At 43.6% G+C, this 19,385-nt stretch overlaps 2 protein-coding genes across 10 annotated transcripts in view; one reads left to right on the top strand and one right to left on the bottom strand.

Annotated features, from left to right (window-relative positions):
* Pikfyve (phosphoinositide kinase, FYVE-type zinc finger containing) overlaps positions 1–4,169 on the bottom strand; it is a 90,435-nt gene extending 86,266 nt beyond the window's left edge. For 7 of the 9 annotated variants that reach the window (XM_029476064.1, XM_029476086.1, XM_029476091.1 and 4 more), the window contains exons 1-2: positions 4,016–4,169; positions 972–1,152 (exon numbers count right to left, since the gene is read on the bottom strand). In XM_029476064.1, the coding sequence (XP_029331924.1) occupies positions 972–1,143 (172 nt within the window). In that variant the 5' untranslated portion in view covers positions 1,144–1,152; positions 4,016–4,169. The remainder of the gene's footprint in view (positions 1–971; positions 1,153–4,015) is intronic. The other 2 variants (XM_021160800.2, XM_029476067.1) reach the window with 2 other exon arrangements.
* Positions 4,170–8,146: 3,977 nt separating this feature from the next.
* Idh1 (isocitrate dehydrogenase (NADP(+)) 1, cytosolic) overlaps positions 8,147–19,385 on the top strand; it is a 25,779-nt gene continuing 14,540 nt past the window's right edge. The window contains exons 1-4 of the mRNA XM_029475326.1: positions 8,147–8,166; positions 12,643–12,780; positions 16,641–16,932; positions 19,291–19,380. Coding sequence (XP_029331186.1) covers positions 12,659–12,780; positions 16,641–16,932; positions 19,291–19,380 — 504 coding nt within the window. The 5' untranslated portion in view covers positions 8,147–8,166; positions 12,643–12,658. The remainder of the gene's footprint in view (positions 8,167–12,642; positions 12,781–16,640; positions 16,933–19,290; positions 19,381–19,385) is intronic.

Below are 19,385 nucleotides of genomic sequence, written 5' to 3'. Positions count from 1 at the left end.
CAGGTGCTTTTTAACCCTTCCTAAATGCATAACTTACAACAACTAAGTGTAAAATGTTATCCTCAGTAACAAAACTGTTAGGAAAACTGAGCTAGTACTATTAAAATTTTTACTAAAGGCGGTGTAGTGGCACATCCCTTGAAACCCAGCACTAAGGAGATAGTGACAGGCCAGCCTGGCTTACAAGGTTATAGAGTAAGAGCCTATCTTTTTAAAAAAAAAAAAAAAATTCTACTGAGTGAAACTATCAAATTCCTAAAATCAGGTTCTATCTTCTAACACATTTCAAACAATAAAGACAAATAAATCAGGCATGGTAACTCAGCCTGCAACCGAAGCTCTCAAAAGACTAACACAGGAAAATGGCCTCATGGCCAAAGTTACAGTGTTTCAGGTTAGCCAAGGCCAAAAAAATGGACCCTGGTCTCAAAAAAAAAAAAAAAGTGCAAAATAAGAGCAAGATATGTCTATATTTTAAATTCTGCTTAAAAACAATGAACATTGCATCCAAGAACTCATCCTTTAAATTATCTGTTCATTTCATGTCATCTACAACTCAATCCAATGAGTATAAGTCCCAACATGCCTGCTGTCAGCTTGTAAGTTTCTAAACACACAAACCATATACTGCTGCTTAATATTATTGCTTTAAAATCTTATTACCAATGCCTCCCTCAAAACAAGTTTCATTCTGTAAGCTTAAGTCAAAGCACACTGATAGAAAATATGTAGAACAAATGCTTTCTCATTAAAAAGGACCTCCCTAACCACTTTAAATTCAATTTACACAAGTAATTAATCAGATTACAATGAAATGCTATCTTTTCCTTCTTAGACAGAAAGACTTGGTGACCTGAGATTGAAGCCACCACCTTGTTAATATTTCACATTCTTGCAACCACACAGCAAGACACTAAAGGGGATGCAGAGAATTCAAACTGCATTTTATGAGGTTTAAGATGTAATTTTACCTTTGTTAAAGCGAAAAAGGTTTACAAAAGAACTATATGCTGACTTGAAGGGGGGCTCATCCTGGTCAGGAGTCAAGGGTTTAAAGTGAGTGAGGTGAGAAGGACTGGCGGGAGAGCGAGGCAAATCATTAGCAGAGTCCAGTGTCGGGGAACTCTTGTCATCTGTGGCCATTTCATGAGTCTGGAAAAAAAGGCAGGGAGGGAAAGAGATTCCTTAGAAACCATCTCAAGAACAGGCAAATAACCAAACAGCCCCCCTGTGTGACAATTCTTATCAAAAACAAAAGAATAAGAAGACCTATGTCCAAATATTCAAAAAATTCAGGCTTAAAAAATACTACTGTCTAAATGGAAAGAGCCTCAACACTTAAAACTATGTATGTGGCTGAGCTCATTTTAAATATTAACATTCTTATTCACAACACTCCTAGAAGTCAGATAAGTAAGTATTATTACTATAATTAACAATTGAGGCAACTAAAACAGTTTTCTTTTGGGTGAATCAGAGATAGTAATAAAAAGACTCGTGACTATACAAATCTTGCATCAAAATTCTCTGACAGTCTTCTATCAAAAAAAAAAAAAATTTGTATTCTTCACAGACTTCCAATTCTAGCCAACTGTAGTCTCTTAATACTCAAGATTCTCTCAAATTAGTAAATTAAAACAGAAATGAAACCACTGACTTGGATGGAATTTTGGCAACAAGTGCTTATTGGAAAGGATGGGGAGGAAAAGAAAAGAGGAAGGCGATGGAGTAGGGGAAAGAGAGGAAAGGGAAGAAGAAAGACAGGGAAGGAGGACCTCTAGTATCAGGTAAAGTATTGTCTCTGTCAGGGTTACTACTGCTATGATGAAACACCATGACCAAAGTAACTTCTAGAGTAAAGGGTTTATTCAGTTTACACTTCTACGCCATTGTTTATCATCAAAGGTGGTCAGGAAAGGAACACAAGCAGGGTAAGACCTGGAGGCAGGAGCTGAGGCAAAGACCATAGAGGGGTGCTGCTTACTGCCTTGTTCCTCATGAACAAGTGTTTAGCCTGCTTTCTTATAGAACCCAGGACCACCAGCCAGCCCAGGGATGGACACCACCCACAGTGGGGACTGGGCCTTCCCCCATCAATCACTAGTTAAGATGATACCCTACAGGCTTGCTTACAGTCCATCTTATGAAGCCTCAATTGAGGCTCTCCCATCTGAAAACTCCAGCTCGTGTCAAGCTAACATAACAACTACGATGCTATAGAATAAAGGATTAAGATGGCGATTAATCAAGTAAAAAACTCAAAAGTTTTGTTTTGTTTTAAAGACCACCAGAGAAAAAAATATGTAATGGCAATGAAAACCCTCATGCTTCCAAACACAACCTATTCTACGTCCACAAAAGCACCAACGAAAGCACAGAAACCAATCCGCCTACAGAGTCTTGGAATTACTTCTAAAGGTCTTCTATATCCACAACTTTCTTTAACCTTTAGACATGTGAAAGTAAAAAATTATCATGAAAACACACATCACATCAAGTGCAGTCTCTAAAACATAAATATAACCACATAGACCTAATCTTAATAATTACATGCCACCAGCAACCAAAAAAATTACAACTCTGATTTTTAGCAGCATAATAACTGTTTATGCTGTAAAGGATGGCTCTTTCTGCATACATAATTAGAAATATTAACCTACTTATCCAACAACTTCTGCAGTGTTTCTCTGCACTAGTGTGGTATATAGAGATTTGAAATAAGTATCTTGGTGAAGCAAATCAGAAAATGAATTCGATATTAAACTGTTGGAAATAACTTGACCTATCAGCTCATACGAAAACTGTAGGTTAAATTCCGAACAGCAGTGTAATCATTTTCTAGAGTGTTTTTTTCTTAAGTGTAATTCTCAAACTTTTATCTATTAATGCAGGACAGCTGAATACAAGCAATGTTAGCTTCCATCAAGAAAGGCATATTGTTCGTTTTGTGACCCATGCACAACAGAAACATTAAAGGAAAACCAGTGTGATCCACGAAACTTTTCCAGAAAGAGGCAAAGGGAGGGGGAGGACTCAGGAAATTAGTGTTGCTTCTCAGAAAAGTCCTGACCTTAGTCACAAGCCTCAACCTAATGAATCGAAGAGAAAGACACTAAGACTATCTCCCCCCACAACCCCCACCGCCACCCCGCACGAGTGTCAGTCTCTGTCTATCTCTTTTTCACCCCACCCCACACACACAACCCCTCGCGGGGAGAGGGAATGGGACAGAGTGGGAGTCCTGGAGAGGCAGAAAGAGACTCAAATAAATGTAAAACAAGACGGTGCGGTTTGCTGGGCGTCTACCTCTACCGACACAAGATGCACCGACTGAAGAAAGCAACCCCTCATCATTTAACACATTACGCACCTAAGATACACAGCAATGACCTGCTTTATGCAGAATTGGCATCTTCCCTGAATGTCCTAAGAACCTGCATAGGACAGAAGACCCTAAATTCCTAAATGCATCCATCAAATTTCACTTTCAACCTTTCTTGGGAACCTCTTGGGAAAGGGGAAACGACTTACTCGGAAACAAAGTCTCCTCCTCAAAACAGGACTACGTTGAAGTGAAAAAGGAAAAATAAAAGCCTCAAATGGCAGAAACCAGCATTTAAGCTGATGGACACACTCAAGCATGGAATGGTTTCTGTGGGTCAGAACTTTCTCTCTTTTCCAGAGTAGGCTGCACCCTGAGACTTGAGCTCACCCGCTCAGAGAAAGGGATGACATGGTCCACCTCCAAAATAAGTTCGAGCATTAGGAAAACAGAGAGGCAAGAGAACTCCCATTGTGTCAAGGAAGCCTCCGCGTTAGATGGTCCAGGAGGCCTGCGGCCGGTCTCGCCCCACAGGGCCGCCGAGCGCTCAGAAGCCAGCCGGTTCCCGGCGGGTCTTCCCCGCTCCCCGGCGGAGTCTCGGCCGCAGAGCCCCGGGCCCTCGCCATCCCCGACCCACGCTGGCCTTCCTCCCACTGCGCGCCCTGCCTGCCCATGCCTCGCCGCCTCCCTTACCTTCGCCTCCCGCCCGGGCCCCGCGGGCCTCCCGCCTCCCCGGCCTCTGCCTCACCACTCTCGGCCGGGAAGCCGAGGCCAAGCGCAGCGCCGGCTTTCTCAGGCAGCCGGCGGTCGCGCCGAGAAGCCCAGAGGCTTACGCGGTAACTGCGGCTTCTCGCTTCCGCCTACCACCTCAAGGCTCCGCCCAGTACCCCTCCTAACCAATCATCAACCGGCTCCAAGGGCCGGCTCCGCCTACTTCTCTCCGCCCTCTAGACCTTCCGATCAGATGTTCAGGCTGAAAGAATCCAACCCAGAGAGTATCGTTCTAGGCCCCCAGAGGACTTAACGCTGCCTCAGCCTTCCTGAAGGAAGCGGGGAGGACGGTGCATGTGAGCATCACGCGCGCCAGGCATTAGACGCCAGCCAGTCGCTGTTACCGTATGTGTTCAACAACGTGAGCACTTATAATTTAGGACCGCTCTCAGAGCTCTCTTGGACCGACTTCTACCTGTGTAGCCCAGAGTGAAGAGGTAGTTAGTTAGCTTTCAGGATCCTTGCAGGACCCCGCTAACACCAACTATGTGTCTTTGAACAAATCGCTTGTTTCTCTAGGCCTCAGACCTCTGGTGGGTAAAGGAGGGTTAATTATAGCTGCGTTTACTCCCTGTTGTTTTACTGTTGTTGTTGTTGTTGTTGTTGATGTTTTTGGTGGTCTTGTTTGAAGATTAGGTAGAACTGTACATGAAAGGCAGTTGGCACAGAGCCTGACCCAAGTGAGGTTGACTATAGCTTTTTTTAATTCGGGTTTTGTGTTGCAGATAAGAGTTATCAAGTCCTGACTTGCTCAGCTTAGTATTAACATGGCCCGTTATTTTTGTCCTGCTAAAAGGGCTGTGCTGTTAAAAGTAGAAAACAAGCTAAAACCTGCTTACTGAAAATGTAGGGCTTTGCAGGGGAGCATTGAAAGGAATCTGAAGGTTGGTGATATTCTGAGAATTCTTTTCCTCTAGAACTTTGACATTTCCCACCCAGCTTTGGGGGGTTTTTTGTTGTTGTTTGTTTGGTTGGTTGGTTGGTTTTGTTTTGTTTCAACGTTGGAAAGTACCATCAAAACTTGAAGCTAGGAGACGTTGCAACTCCTGGTCACCGTCCTTAACTGACTCTTGGATCTTGTCTTCAGCGTCCTCTGGCCGCCTTTGGTCTTCATTACTGCTGTGCCTCTCTCCAGGCTCCACTCTCGGTACCCTAACTGTCATCTATGCAAATCAAAACACCGGGCTACCTTGGGCACTATCTATCCTTAACCTAACCATCTCCACCACCAACCACGTCCCTCACTCATATCCCTGAGGACTTGCAATGTCTCTTCAAACAAACCTTTCCCAATAACTCCTTCCTTGGCCCATAAACATACACAAGCATCTTCCCTAAGAAGAAGAAAAAAAAATCTTTTCTTAAATTAGCCCAACAGACCCTAATATTCCATAAACGTACAATAAATTATAAAATAGACCAAGAGAACACAATAGATAATCCAGCAGAGAGGATAGCAAGATAAACAGAAACACCCGATCAACTAACACTTTTTAAAAGATATAGTGGGCTGGGCGGGTGCCAGAGGAGCATAAGGGGAAGGCCAGGGGGTCAGATTCCTCTGAAATTGGAGATATAGGAGGTCGTGAGCCCCCAAATGTGCCAGGAATCAAACTTGGGTCCTCTGCAAAAGCAGTATATGCCCTTACCATTGAGCCATCTCTGCAGCTCCTCAGCTAACATTTTCTGAGTCACTAATTGGACAAGTCCTCGTTCTCTGAGCCAGTCATTGGCCACATAGGTACTGTGCTAAAGGTAAAGCCTCGGCCATAACACAGTCCATGTTCCCCAGAAGTTTGCACTTCCGTGCCTACATTAGCATGAAGTTTAATTTCTGTGGGAAAACTGACTTCTCTTTTAAGAAAAGAAATCAGTTTGGGTTCTTACCTCATCCTAGACATCAAAAATTGATCCCAGGTGTATTTAATCTGTAGAGACATTTTGTGTGTATCTGTAACTATTCTTTCCCAGAACTTCATCCAAGCACCTCTGTGATACTTGCTGGGCTTGGTTGCACTATGCTACTGTGCTCACCTCCCTTCGTTGTCTTTATTTGCATTTATGTTGTGTGTGTCTGCGCATGCACCTATATACTTATGCAAGCCACAGCACATGTGTGGAGGGCAGAGGACAACTTGCAGGAGTCAGTTCTCTCTTACCTTATGGGTATTGGGGATTGAATTCAGAATATCTGCTTTGGGGGAAAATACCTTGACCTACTGAACCACTTGATCTACTGAACCATCTTGCCAGCCCTCGTTTTCTTTTTTGTGTGTTTTTACTTTTTCAGATCATCAACCGAACTTAAAGTAGCATTGGAATCTCATGGGAATTCCATCATCTGGATGAGTGTCTCATAGGCAAACAGATGCTAAAAGACATTTCTGACCCAGGTTCCCATTGATGCTTACAGTAGTGTCCCGACCAGACCTTATTCAAATATTTAGATACTTTTATTGAGTAAATGAAAAGAAAAGATAGCAAATCATAAGCATGCAAATGCAGTGAGCTACATGAATATGAGCAGTGAATGTCATAGTCACATTTTTAAGAGAAATGTAATTTTCAACCAAACACCAGTTGTTAAGTCTCACTGTTACTAATAGTGGTGATGTACTGCTTTGTGAGGCTAGAGAGGTGGCTCAGTAGGATCAAAGCACTTGCCTTGTGACCTTCTGACCTGTTTGGTCTCCAAAACCTACAAATCTCAAGGCTGCCCTTGGGCTTCCACATCCTTGCCATGGCATGCACATTTCCACACTCACATATTAGACATAAATAATGATATTTTAATGTTTTGTAGTTTTTCCAGTCATGTAGTCTATAAGTTTATTATTTTATGATTCTACGAGACTTTCTGCATGAGAATATGAATGGTTTTACCCATATATTTATTTGAGTATAGGATATTGTTTGTTCTGGATTTTGAAATGGGGTTTGACCAGCCCGGAGCTCATTATGTAGACAAGGCTAGCCTGGATCTTGTGACAGTCCTCCTGCTTCTGCCTCCCAAGTGTAGGGAATACAAACAGGCACCACCACACCTGGCTTATTTTGTAATAATTTAATTTAATACCAAGCATCTACAAATATTCTCTTTCAGTGATCTATCAGCTCGTGCACTTGACATATCAGCCCTTGAAAACGTGATTTCAGATGGAGACATGCACATAAGTGCCATATGTTCTATCTCAGTGTCTCAGATAGTCAATCCATGCTTAGCACATTTTTAGAATTTGGTTGAAGATGTTTATATTTAAATTCACCTTGGCTCTGTATTCCTATGCATTCTTCTTACTTTTTCCATCACCTATAGTCAATACTTCTTATTGTGTTATGTTCTTCGTTTCTTGAATTTATTCTAAAATGCTTTCTGGAACAAGAATGGCTATGAATACTTACTTTTAGTAATATAAACAATATGTGCCAGATGATAGTAAGTAACGTTTTTTAAAGTGATTTAAAGTGGGCTGGTGAGATGGCTCAGCAGGTAAGAGCACCCGACTGCTCTTCTGAAGGTCCTGAGTTCAAGTCCCAGCAACCACATGGTGGCTCACAACCATCCTTAAGGAGATCTGACTGGTGTATCTGAAGACAGCTGCAGTGTACTTACATATAATAAATAAATAAATATTTTTTAAAAAGTGAGATTAGAGGTGAAAGTATAAACTCACACACTCTCTAATCATTTTATAGGAATAAACGGAGGTCACAGCTAATACCCAGTTAATCAACATTAACAGCTGACACCAGGTATGAGTCCTTTTCCACACAGCGCCCTCTAGTGTCCAAAATGAATCTTACTAACTGCCGTGAATTCATAACTTTTCAACACAATGCTGGTTGTTTTAAAAGTGTATGAAGCGTTGAACTTTGACCAATCAAGGATGATCTATTGTCCTACAAGCCATAATGTTCTCCTTTTCAAGACTAAGGAATACAGACAGAAAAATCTCTGGAAAGATTGGAATACTTTTAACCCACTCTTAGAATTCTAAGATTTATATCGTATATCTCTAGTGCAGCTTCATCGCAACCCAGAAAATCAACCTCACTGTCTTCCATGGCAAATGGTGAGTGAAGCTTATTTATAAACAGCAACAGTTGGGAATACGGATCATTGGTAGTGGAGGGAATTACTGGGGTGGAATGGTGAAGCTCTGTAAGAACCTCAGCGTGAGAATATGAATGGTTTTACTCATATATGTATTTGTGTGTAGGGTACTGTTTGCTCTTGATTTTGAAATGGAAAATGCGCTCTGTTTAGCCTTTGCATTAAGGTAGAATCTGTAGTCCTCACACGCCTTTAAAAAACCTCAAACGCACATTCTTCAAAGGGCACAGTCCAGCTCTAAGAGGCATCCGGAGACTCCAGGAAGGGATCCAGTCTAGGGAGGGCTCCCCCTTTTGTACCTTTTACAGAGAACCTGGATACTCAACGCTGGGATTCCAGCGTTGCGGAGCTCAGAACACTCGGCCTCAGCGCATCCGGTAGCCTGCCAGTAGGTGGCGTTCTCGCTCCTCAGCTGCAGGGTGTTCCCGAGGAATCCCGGTAGTGTGGCAGTCCCATCCCCCACCGGGAACACCGGACCGCTGCATCCCAGACTTAATCTCAATCTATGCCTCCGCCCACCCCACAAAGTCCGAGGCGGCGAATGGCGTCGTGGAGGGGGCGGGGTTTCGGGAGGTGGGCTGAGGGGGTGGGGCCTGGGAGGAGACAAAGCCGGGAAGAGTTAAAAAGCCTTGACCCTGCCCCTGGGCTTCCGAGCGAAGGTTGTGGCGGATGCTGATCTAACTGGGGCCGGCTTATTACAGCTTGTGTGTGTGTGCGTACGGGTGTGAGCCGGTGAGTAGCTGGGGCGCCTCCGGCTGCAAGCGGGCGCTCCTTCCCCTCCCTGCAGGTGCCCCAGGGCTTAGAGCGGCAGCCGCCGCCCCTTACTATTAAACTGTTCTGGAGTGAGAAAAAAGGAAGAAACGCCAGGTCTTGGCTGTGCAGAGATGAACTCAGTGGCAAGGCCCTGGTCCTCTCAGGGACGCTTCCAGAGTTTGGGCGTAGAGAAGGGAAATAGGAGTAGCAGAGTCTGCTTGCTTATCAGTATAGAAGGGCGCTTCCGAGGTTGGGATCGATTTGGGAGGCGAGGACGTTGCAAGCAGTGACAAGTGGCAAGGCAGATCTGCACCCGCGGAGGAGAATTTAGCTTTGAGGTGGACGCACAGAACTCTTGAGTGTTGGGTGTAAAAGGACTAGGCAGGAAAGCTGGTTGCAGAAAGGGTGTAAGCCAGGAATTTAGGCGTGTACCCCCATCAAAGTTCAGGGGTGGGACCTGCCTTGTGGCCGGAGAAGAGCTAATGAGAGTGTAAGAGAGGGAGGGGATGAAGGTAGGCGGAGCCTCCAGCTTCAGTCTGTCGTGTTTGCTTAGCCACTTGGGGGCGCCCTGGGGTCTCGATTCCAGAGGAGTTCTGCAGCCATCTGGGTGGACCTCCTATTTAAAAAAAGGTCCTGGCACTGCTGAGAGGAGGGGCTGGTGTGGGGATCTGGAAGGAGGAACCGAGTCAGCTTCATTAGCAGAGCTTGCACAACGCCCACAAGGATATCTCCTGTCTCAGTGTCACCCGAGGTCGAGCAAACCGGAGACCCGCAAAAAGCCAAAGAGCCGGGCGCTCACTCTAGGACTCACCCTCCGGTGGTGTGAGCGTGTGTGCGCACCGATATTTGTACTCCCGTGACCTTTATTTGGAAGGCTCCTGTGCAAATAAACTGCCCTTTGCCCCTCTGGATACACTCAAGCACTGTACTTTAAACCAGATAAACTGGGCTGATATTAAATCCAAATAAATCCTCCTGGCGGGGGTATTTGTATGTTAAGACTTTCTGTTCCCAATCTTGCTTTGTTTTAGGAGATAAATTGAAAGGACACTTGTTTAAGTCATCAAAATTGAGAGGCCTTGTTATAATTGCAAGTCCGTTCACCATCAAGATGAGAATTAGCAATTTTGCCCTCTAATCTGATATCTTTAATGTGACCACATTGTATAGTTAGTTGGGCGTTAGTGGGAGTGTAGGCACTGCAAAAAGAGAGAAGCAGGAATTTTTCGACAATATACTCCAGCTACTTCCTTAGAGTCCCCACATGTTTTGCAACTTGAACTTGGCTGGAAAACAAAAAGATTGGCTCAAGATAGAAACTTGAGATTTATGGAAGTAAAATTAAGTATGGCAAAGGGTTCCTATTGCTTAACTAGTCTATTATGTTTGTTTTCTGGAATTGCACAGGCTGTCAGATTGGAAACTGGCTGCCTTCAGACTATGTAAATAAGCTGGTAGCTATTAGGCTTGGATCAACCTTTCCTTTAAAAGTTGGGGTTGGGTGGGATCAGAAAAGGTGAGACCCAAGAGGTCAGGGAATCTAGGGGTACCTAAAGCCCACACATGCCATGGAAATCAAATTCAGAAGTGTGATAGTAGTCACAATACAGCTTCACTTCTTTAAGTAACAAGTGCTAAAAAAAAAAAAAAAAATAGATAAAGGGAAGGAAATCTGACCTTTATCATTCATTGGTGAATTCTGAGATATAAAAAGATTACATCAGAGTACATACACACCAAGAAGGAAATAACAAAGCAAATCAAAAAGTTCAGACATTCCCGGCATTGTGATCTTTTATTAGCTGTATTTGCCATCACAGAAAAATAGCCTAGTCATAACTGTTGTGTAATGCTGTGTAGGAACACGACCATGAGAGTGCAGTATCAAAACTGAGATAATGTAGCTGTCTCTAGTATGGCCATGGTGAAAATGGAATTAATTATGAACCCTATGATCGACTGCAAGTTAATCTTTAAGTTGTATCGCATGGGTGGTATTGGTTCACCCATACCAACTTGTTGATTTCTTTTAACTGACTTCCAGAAACTTCTCTGGTAATGGACTCAGGGTACCACTTCAGTACTAGAAATAGGATTCTAGAAATGCAAATCTCAGACATAAAAATGGGATTTGAGAGTTGGGAAATATTCCTGACTTCTTGTGAGGTACTGAGACCTACTGTCTAATAATCATTCCCCTTTAAAAAAAAAATTAAGGATCAGATTATTTTCAAGACAGCTTTAGGTTGTTATCTAATTGCTTTAAAGTCTCCCAACTTTTCTGTTCCTCAGCTATAACATTGATCTATATGCCACTGCATTTCTGGAAAGAAAGTTCCCATTATAGTGTCACTTGTGTGACAGAACAGGGCACTTGTTGCCTAGGGAAATGCAACCCACGTAGCCCATACAGGGATCCTATGACAGGACAAAGTAGAGACACCACCAAAATCCAACTTGGTGAAACAATAAGTACTGTTGGGAGTACTATACCCAAATATGGGTAAGGAGCAAAAATGGCTCTGCATCACCTCACCCCAGCATGGGGGAGAACTCACAAAAGCTGGGAACCAGGTGCAGACTGCACAGCCTGCTGGCAGCTCAAGAGTTAGAGACTGTCCTTTCCAGGTGGCCAGCCTGGGTCGGGTCTTCTTCAAAGCCTGGCTTCTCCAGTCTAAGAGTCTCAACTTTTATTGTTTACTCTGTCAGGGTGGGGCCTAGCAACTCTGCTCAGTTTCAGAGTCATCCTGAAATTATATTTTTAGTTCTTTACCTGCCTGTTTAAAGAGCTTAGTGTAGGATAGAATGCTTCAGTTACAGAGGAAACAGTTACACAACAGTGTCCTATAAGGAATAGACACTCTCAGAGGTTCAGGGACCCTTTGCCTCCTGAATACAAGCATGTTATTCTTTAAGCCTTGAAGTTTCTCTTTTTCCAAGCAGTCACCTTTTACCTTTATTGGAATCAGATAAATTAATACTTTTGGTTTGTTTTGAGACAGGGTTTCTAGTGTAGCTCTGGCTGTCCTGGAACTTGCTCTGTAGACCAGGTTGGTCTCAAACTCAGATCCACTTGCCTGGCATGCACCATCACTACCTGGCAAATGAATACTTTTTAAAGTGATGGCCTTCCTAGAACAATGTAGTGTCCCATCATACAAACAGCTGCCCTTGCCCCTGGAAAGCCAAGGGAACAGAGCGGGACTTGAGATACCGAGAAACATAACTTGGATGAGTCTGTGTACTAGGAAGGGGCCTTTCTGTCTCCTGATTTCTCTATCTGAGAAATCACTTTCGTAATATCTATTCATCTCTAAGATAACAGATCTGCTCTTGTAATGGTTGAGATAACGATTGCATTATTAAGGGTGTGTTTCAGGGTCACGTTCCCCTACACTTTAGCCAGATGGCCTTGGTAAAGCTATTCATCTCGCAAGTGGGAAAATAATGTCTTACGGAGTCATCTTATAGTCCTGATTCAGAAGCAGCAGGAAAAGAATTGTAGCTGTGTTTTGCACAGAGAAGTTCTCAGTTGTGTTGGTAAACGTAATTGTGACGATTTATATAACTGTGCTATTATAAATTGTTCTTTTTTAATAGTCACCAATTCATTGATATATCGTTTCTACTTTATAACGTGACAAGGTACAAACCTTTTCTTTTTTTTTTTTTTTTTAATTAGGGTTATTGAAGTAAAAATGTCCAGGAAAATCCATGGAGGTTCTGTGGTGGAGATGCAAGGAGATGAAATGACACGAATCATTTGGGAATTGATTAAGGAAAAACTCATTCTTCCCTATGTGGAACTGGATCTGCATAGGTAAATAAATTAATTGTTCTTCTCTGTAGCTAGCAAACTCAGAAACAATTGTCATCTCAAATTGTACCTGGCATTGTTTTGTTACATATAAAATACCTGTGTTTGTGATTAAAGGTTTTAATTTTCTTTGTTGTTATCTGGGTTGGGTTTTTGGATTTTCTTTGAGACATAGAGACTTGCCATGTAGCCCAGATTGGCCTTGAACTCACAAAAGTCCTCCTGCCTCAGCTTCTCAAATGCTAGGACAACAGTCATATGCCACAATTCTTAGCCAAAGCTTATTTTTCATCTTAAATATATGCAGATGAATTTGTTTTTTTAATTTGTGTGTGTGTGTGTGTGCGCGCGCGCGCGCGCGCGCGCGTGTGCACGAACGGGAACATTCCACAGCACACATCCCACAGTGGCGATCAGGGTAACCACCTGATGGAAGTAGATTCTCCCCTTCTACCATGTGGGCTCAATGGATCAAGCTATCAACCTCAGATCATCAGGCTTAGGAGCAAGAATCTTTCTCCACTGAGCCATTGCCCCTCAGCCCTCAGGGAATCTTCTATTTTAACCTACTATTAGAAAAAGTGGGCTTGCCATTATCTCAAAGTTAAGCCCTATAAAAGAAATGTAGTGAATTTTGAGGCATGTCTAACTCTGTTTGCCCTGTGAATGTCTTCACACATCAGCTGTCTAGAGCAGTCGGTGTATTACTTGTGGAAGGAAAAAAATAGGGGACAAAAGGTGACCTAAATGCTGAGAACTCCTGTTTGTCCTTCCCAGCTGGCTCTTCTGTGTCCACTGAGTCAGTGGACAGGGCTTTCCTTTTCCTCCTGCATCTTCTGTCCTCTTCATGCTACTTGCCGGAGTATACACACACACACACACACACACACACACACACACACCCCGAGCAGCAGCTCCCTAGGAGTCCTGTGTGCCTTCACCCTCTGTTTTCTGGGTTAAGAGGCAGATTAGGAAGTAGGTTATTTATTCTCTCCCTTTTCCCTGGTGTTTTTCCTTTTTCCTTTTTTTTTTTCTTTTTGTTTTGTGTGTTTTGTTTTTGTTTTTTGTTTTTTTGTAACCATGTCCTGGAACTCACTCTGTAGGCCAGGCTGATCTTGAACTGAGAGATCTCCCTGCCTCTGCCTCCAAGTGCTGGTACTAAAGGTGTGTTTCACCACCTACTGACCTGTCTGCTCATGGTGGTTTTCATAAGCTTGCTCCTTGCCCTTTTGCACATTTGAACTAATTAGAGATGCTTTTTACAAATGGTGAAGTGGTCAAAGGCTGGCATGGTATAATGCTGAGCAATATATTTAAGGCAAACTATTGATGTCTGCCTTTGCCTTGACCCAGAATCACTCTGTACACATCCTATTGCTAAGTTCGGTTCAGATATTTAGTTCACGTTATGTCATTAGCTACCTTTTGATTGTGTAAATCTATGCTGCTGGTACTGTCTATATTATAGCCAAAATAAGATCGATATTGTAGTTGCTTAAGACCCCCTAAGCATAGAGGAATGACGGGGGGGGGCATTTTAGGAACTTTTTATTCAGAACTTTGCATGGCAATAAGTGAACCTACACCACCTCACCCCCAACACACACACACACACACACAGCATGGAGACAGGGATTGTTTTCAGAGTTTTTAATTTTAAGTTAGGCTACCTGTGTGTATCTGTGCAGTATGAATACCTGGTACCTGGAGAGTCAGGCAAAAGGCATCAGAATGCCTAAAAGGGAGTTACCCAGGCCCTCTGCAAGAGCAGCAACTGCTCTTAACAACTGAGCCATCTCCCCAGACCTGCTTTTTGGTCTTGGTTTGGTTATTGTTTTGTTTTGTTGTTTTGAGACAGGACCTCACTATGTCTCCCTGGTTAGCTTGGACCAAGCTGACCTGGAGGTCATGCTCCAGCTAAATGCTTAGAGACACTTATCTGGAAGCAAAATTTCTTTCTCTCTCTCTCTCTTTCTCTCTCTCTCTCTGTATGTGTGTGTGTTGCACATGGCTACATATAGGTCATAGGACAACCTTGGGGTATCTGTTTTTTTCCTTGGGGTATCTTTTTTTTTTTTTTTTGAGGCAGCCCTTTCACTGGCTTGGAATCCACCAAGTAAACTGAGCTGACCGGCCAGCAAACCCTAGGATCCAGAATCTTCCTTACTCTGAGATTGCAAATGCATAAACATATCTGGTGGGTTTTTTATGACCAGCCCTTTTCTGTCTTTGAAGGTAGATTCTGAACTCAGATGGGACTGAACTCAGGTCCTCATGCTTGCAAAACAAGAACTTTGGTGACTGCTCTCTCTCTCTCCCCCGGCCTGCATTAGGCATGTTAAAGGAGAGCCCTTGTGGCTCATGCCAGTAATCCCAGCTCTTAGAAAGCTAAGAGAGGCTTGCTGTGAGTTCCAAGCTAGCCTAGACTGCAATGTGAGACCCTGTGCCTAGGAAGAAGTAAGTACCTGACTCTAGGCTTTGAAAGGCTCAGACAGATTTGCAGATGGATTCTCCTGAGAAAAGGCTCCTATAGCATGGAAAATGTTGTCCACATTCCCTGTGGAGTTGAGATTGTATATCTATAGATATTCAGCATTCCCTAGACACAAAGGACAAGAAAGTGCGTGGCTCTGTTATGCGTATATGAATTCTCTAAAGCTGAAGCAGAAAATAGTTTTCGGAAACACAACGCCCCTCTCCCTGTGTCTGCACCAGCGGTTGGGATAGGTCAGGACAGGAAGATGCAAACCCTGAGATCAGAAAGGCAGCTTAGTTATTAGCTAGTGTGGAGAGCTGAGGCTTTCCTGTAAGGCCATGGAGAACAAAGTAAGTCACTTAGTGATTTTGTGTATGTTTAAGGTATTGGGGGGGGAGGAGGCTGGGGAGTATCCGGTTTGGTTTTTGTTTTGTGTTTTGTTTTGTTTTGTTTTTTTTTTCTGGCTTTTTCAAAACAGCTGTGGGTGTCTGAGTATGTCTGTGTGTGTGAGTAGCCCTGGCTGCCCTGGAACTTGCTCTGTAACTCAGGCTGGCCTCAAACTCAGAAATTCCCCCCCCCCCCCGCCTCTACCTCCCAAGTGCTGAGATTAAAGAAAAGGTATGCACCAGCACCTCCCAACTTGTATTACTTATAATAAACCATTATGTACTTAAGCTTTTCCGTGATTTTCTATGCTCTGTGGACAGCCAGCATTCATTCATTCCTCTGTGAATAGTCTGGACCATGGGAGCTGTGCTAAATACAGTGTGTACAAGATGGTTGGTGGATTCCATTGCTTATCCAATAAACTACAGGCTTGGTTCAAGAACAAAGAGACTTACCAAGATGTAGGGGAAGGTTCACCCTATGACTAACTGGCTTTAACAAAAGAGTTCTCAGCTCTTTTGGCACGGATCAGCAAGAGCTAACCTTCCCACTACTTGAGTACCAGAAATACAAACCAGCCCTTTTATCCTTTCACCTTACCGCCTCGTTACTTACAGAGTATAAAACTTATGATGGGACAATAAGGTTGGACTTGGCTTTAATTTGTTTGCTAGTTGTGTGGACAGAAGCCAGGACAAAGGGTTGCTCTGATCTGTTGCTGCCTTTAAATGGCGAAAACCAGGAGGCCATTTAGCAGACTGCATTGGCTTCTGCTTAGTTTCCTGATAAGCAGCTCTTCCCACCTGAGGGAGGCAGGCTGCAGCCTCCTAGTGTAGCTTTACCTTTTTTTGGCAGGCTAAGCGCCCATGTTTTGTTTGGTGCTAGAACTTGACATACGTAGATGTTTTGTGGTCTTCACTTTGGTCCAGCAAGCTCTGCGTGCAGGTTGCAGCCTGTCAGTTTGTCTCCACAGCTGCCCTGACATCTCTCCTTCTCCAAGCTATGATTTAGGCATAGAGAATCGTGATGCCACCAATGACCAGGTCACCAAAGATGCTGCAGAGGCTATAAAGAAATACAACGTGGGCGTCAAGTGTGCTACCATCACCCCCGATGAGAAGAGGGTTGAAGAATTCAAGTTGAAACAAATGTGGAAATCCCCAAATGGCACCATCCGAAACATTCTGGGTGGCACTGTCTTCAGGGAAGCTATTATCTGCAAAAATATCCCCCGGCTAGTGACAGGCTGGGTAAAACCCATCATCATTGGCCGACATGCATACGGGGACCAAGTAAGTCATCTGAGTGAGCATAATTTGATTTGTTTCCGTGTTTATTTTTCACAGACCTTTAGCTCCAATATCTATGTTTGTTCTTTGGGCATCTACACCCTTAAGAGAGGTCCAACATATATTATGAATAAACTATAAATTTACATATGTTTAGGAAAGTGTAAAAATACAGATAAACTTTCAAATAAATACTCAACACATTTTCCCCAAATATCCTTTTGTTAAGTTATTCCATATGATATTGCCATTTTTGTATTAGTAAGACCATACGCTCAGATCAGTGGTTTTCAGTGCTGGTTGCGTGCTGGGATCCTTTCATGAGATGTTGCTGTTGGTGGTAATGGTGACGGTTTTATTGCATTGCTGCTTTGGTTTGTTTTGAGTTTTTATGTTTGTTTGTCTTTGTTTTGTTTCACTTCTAGTATTTGAGTCCCACCATAGAGCCATTGAAATTTGAATTTTGTGAGGATCAGTTTCTTTTAAAAACCCCAACTGATTCTAATGTTCAGCCACATGAAGAACTGCCAGGTATTACATTAAGCTGATCACTTCGTGGATACAGAGAAAGTCACCCAGTAGTTTCAATCAGTCTTGTGAAAGCATTCTGTATTGTTTGGAAGACAAATGTCATTCATTTCTGTACTGGTACAGTTAGTGTCATTGGTGAATTGGGCAGAAAAGTTGCCGACAACACAGATTACAAAGTCCGTAGAAACTGAGGTTTTGGGCTTTAGTAGATAGTAGCTTATCTATCAAAAGGAGCCTTAAACAAAACGGAAGCCAGGTAACACCAAGGGGCTGCTATGGACTCATCCCTGGAAACCGTGGCCACTGCAGATGTCTCTGTTCCTGTGACAGGGTTACCAGCATGGTCCTTGATGTGTCCCATGGCTTTTGTTTCACCTTGTGGCTTTTGATAAGTCTTCATCCTGAGCATACTGCCTATTCAGTATTTTTTTGTTTGTCCTTTTTATTGCTCAATTCTTGTGGTTTCAGTCCCTTGAGGAGTGGATTCTATTTTCTTTTCTTCTATTTTTTTTTCTTTAAACTAGTGTGTTGACTCACGGTTTAATGTTCATAGATCTGTACAAAGTATCTTAGGGCACATCAGTGCCTCAGCTACCATAGTAGAGAACTTTCGATGACAGCAGTGTTTAGTCTTTTCTGTTATCTGACTGACCTTTTGCACACTGTGGTTAGGATTACTGTAAAGTGGCAGGTGCAGCTGGCACTGCCCATGTCCTGAAAAAGGTCCCGTGCAGCAGTGACCCGTGAGCACCTGGTGTGTCGGGGGCATGTGTCTCCACTGTAGAATGGCTCAGGCCCATCTTGGAGGTGTAAGTAACAGTGAGCACCACAGAGGGAGACTGAACCCTGAAAACTTAACAGCATGTCACATCCCAGGCCACTTGGCCAGGTGCATTCTTTCCTAGTTCCTTCATGAAAAACAGGTGCCAAAATCAGATGTGTTCAGCATTCGGCTTCTAGATTAGTGTCAGGACGTGACATAAGCTCTTCAGTCATCTTCAGTGGGAGAGCTGATGCTGGCATCTCACTCTAGCCTTCCCTCTGTCGCCTCATTCTACCCAGCATCCCCCACACCCATGTTGACATTTAAAACTTCTCACTTGTGTCGGCCTTTACGCAGCTACAAGCTTCCTAGAGGGAAATGTCTGTGGTGGATAGTTTTGACTGCCATTTTAATAGTCTAGAATCACCTGAGAACGGAGTCTCAAGAAGGAATTGTCTTGATTTAGGTTGGCCTGTTGGCTTGTCTGTGAGGGAATTTTTTGAACCCAGTTAATCTAAGTGGGAAGTTCCTCCCAGAACGTGGGTGGCACCATTTCCCACCAACTGGGCCTTGGATTGGGTGAAAGAAAGAAAGCTGAGCATTAGCGTGCATGTGCGTTGCTCTCCGTTCCTGACTGTGGTGGTGACATGGCCAGCTTCCGCAGCTTCTGCAGCTGTGACTTCCCCACTGTGGTGGACCGTCATCACCTGGACCTGGCTGAAAGAAACCCTTTCTTCCCCAGATTGCTTCTGTTGGAGTGTTTTATCGCAGCAACAGAAACAAAGCTAAGACAGACAGAAGTTTATGATAGTCTCCATCCTCTCTGACTTGGTGCTCATAACGCTGCTGTCTATTCCACGGGCTCCTGACGAAGATGTGCCCATCTTCAACATGCACTGTTACCAACTAGTAGACCTCCCTCATAGTGGACGCCACCCACCCCAACCCTAGCTCTTAAAACCAAACAGCCTCAAGTTACACTGCTGGTGTTTGGCTCCATAATCTATTTTTCCCCCTTACAGTTTCTGGTGGGGTACTTTTCTTAATGTATGTTCCCCTCTTTACAGTACAGAGCAACTGATTTTGTTGTTCCTGGGCCTGGAAAAGTAGAGATAACCTACACACCAAAAGATGGAACTCAGAAGGTGACATACATGGTACA

Source organism: Mus caroli, chromosome 1 (genome assembly GCF_900094665.2).
Source record: "Mus caroli chromosome 1, CAROLI_EIJ_v1.1, whole genome shotgun sequence".
In the NCBI taxonomy this organism is placed as follows: domain Eukaryota; kingdom Metazoa; phylum Chordata; class Mammalia; order Rodentia; family Muridae; genus Mus; species Mus caroli.
This window is presented reverse-complemented; position numbering and strand designations above follow the sequence as displayed.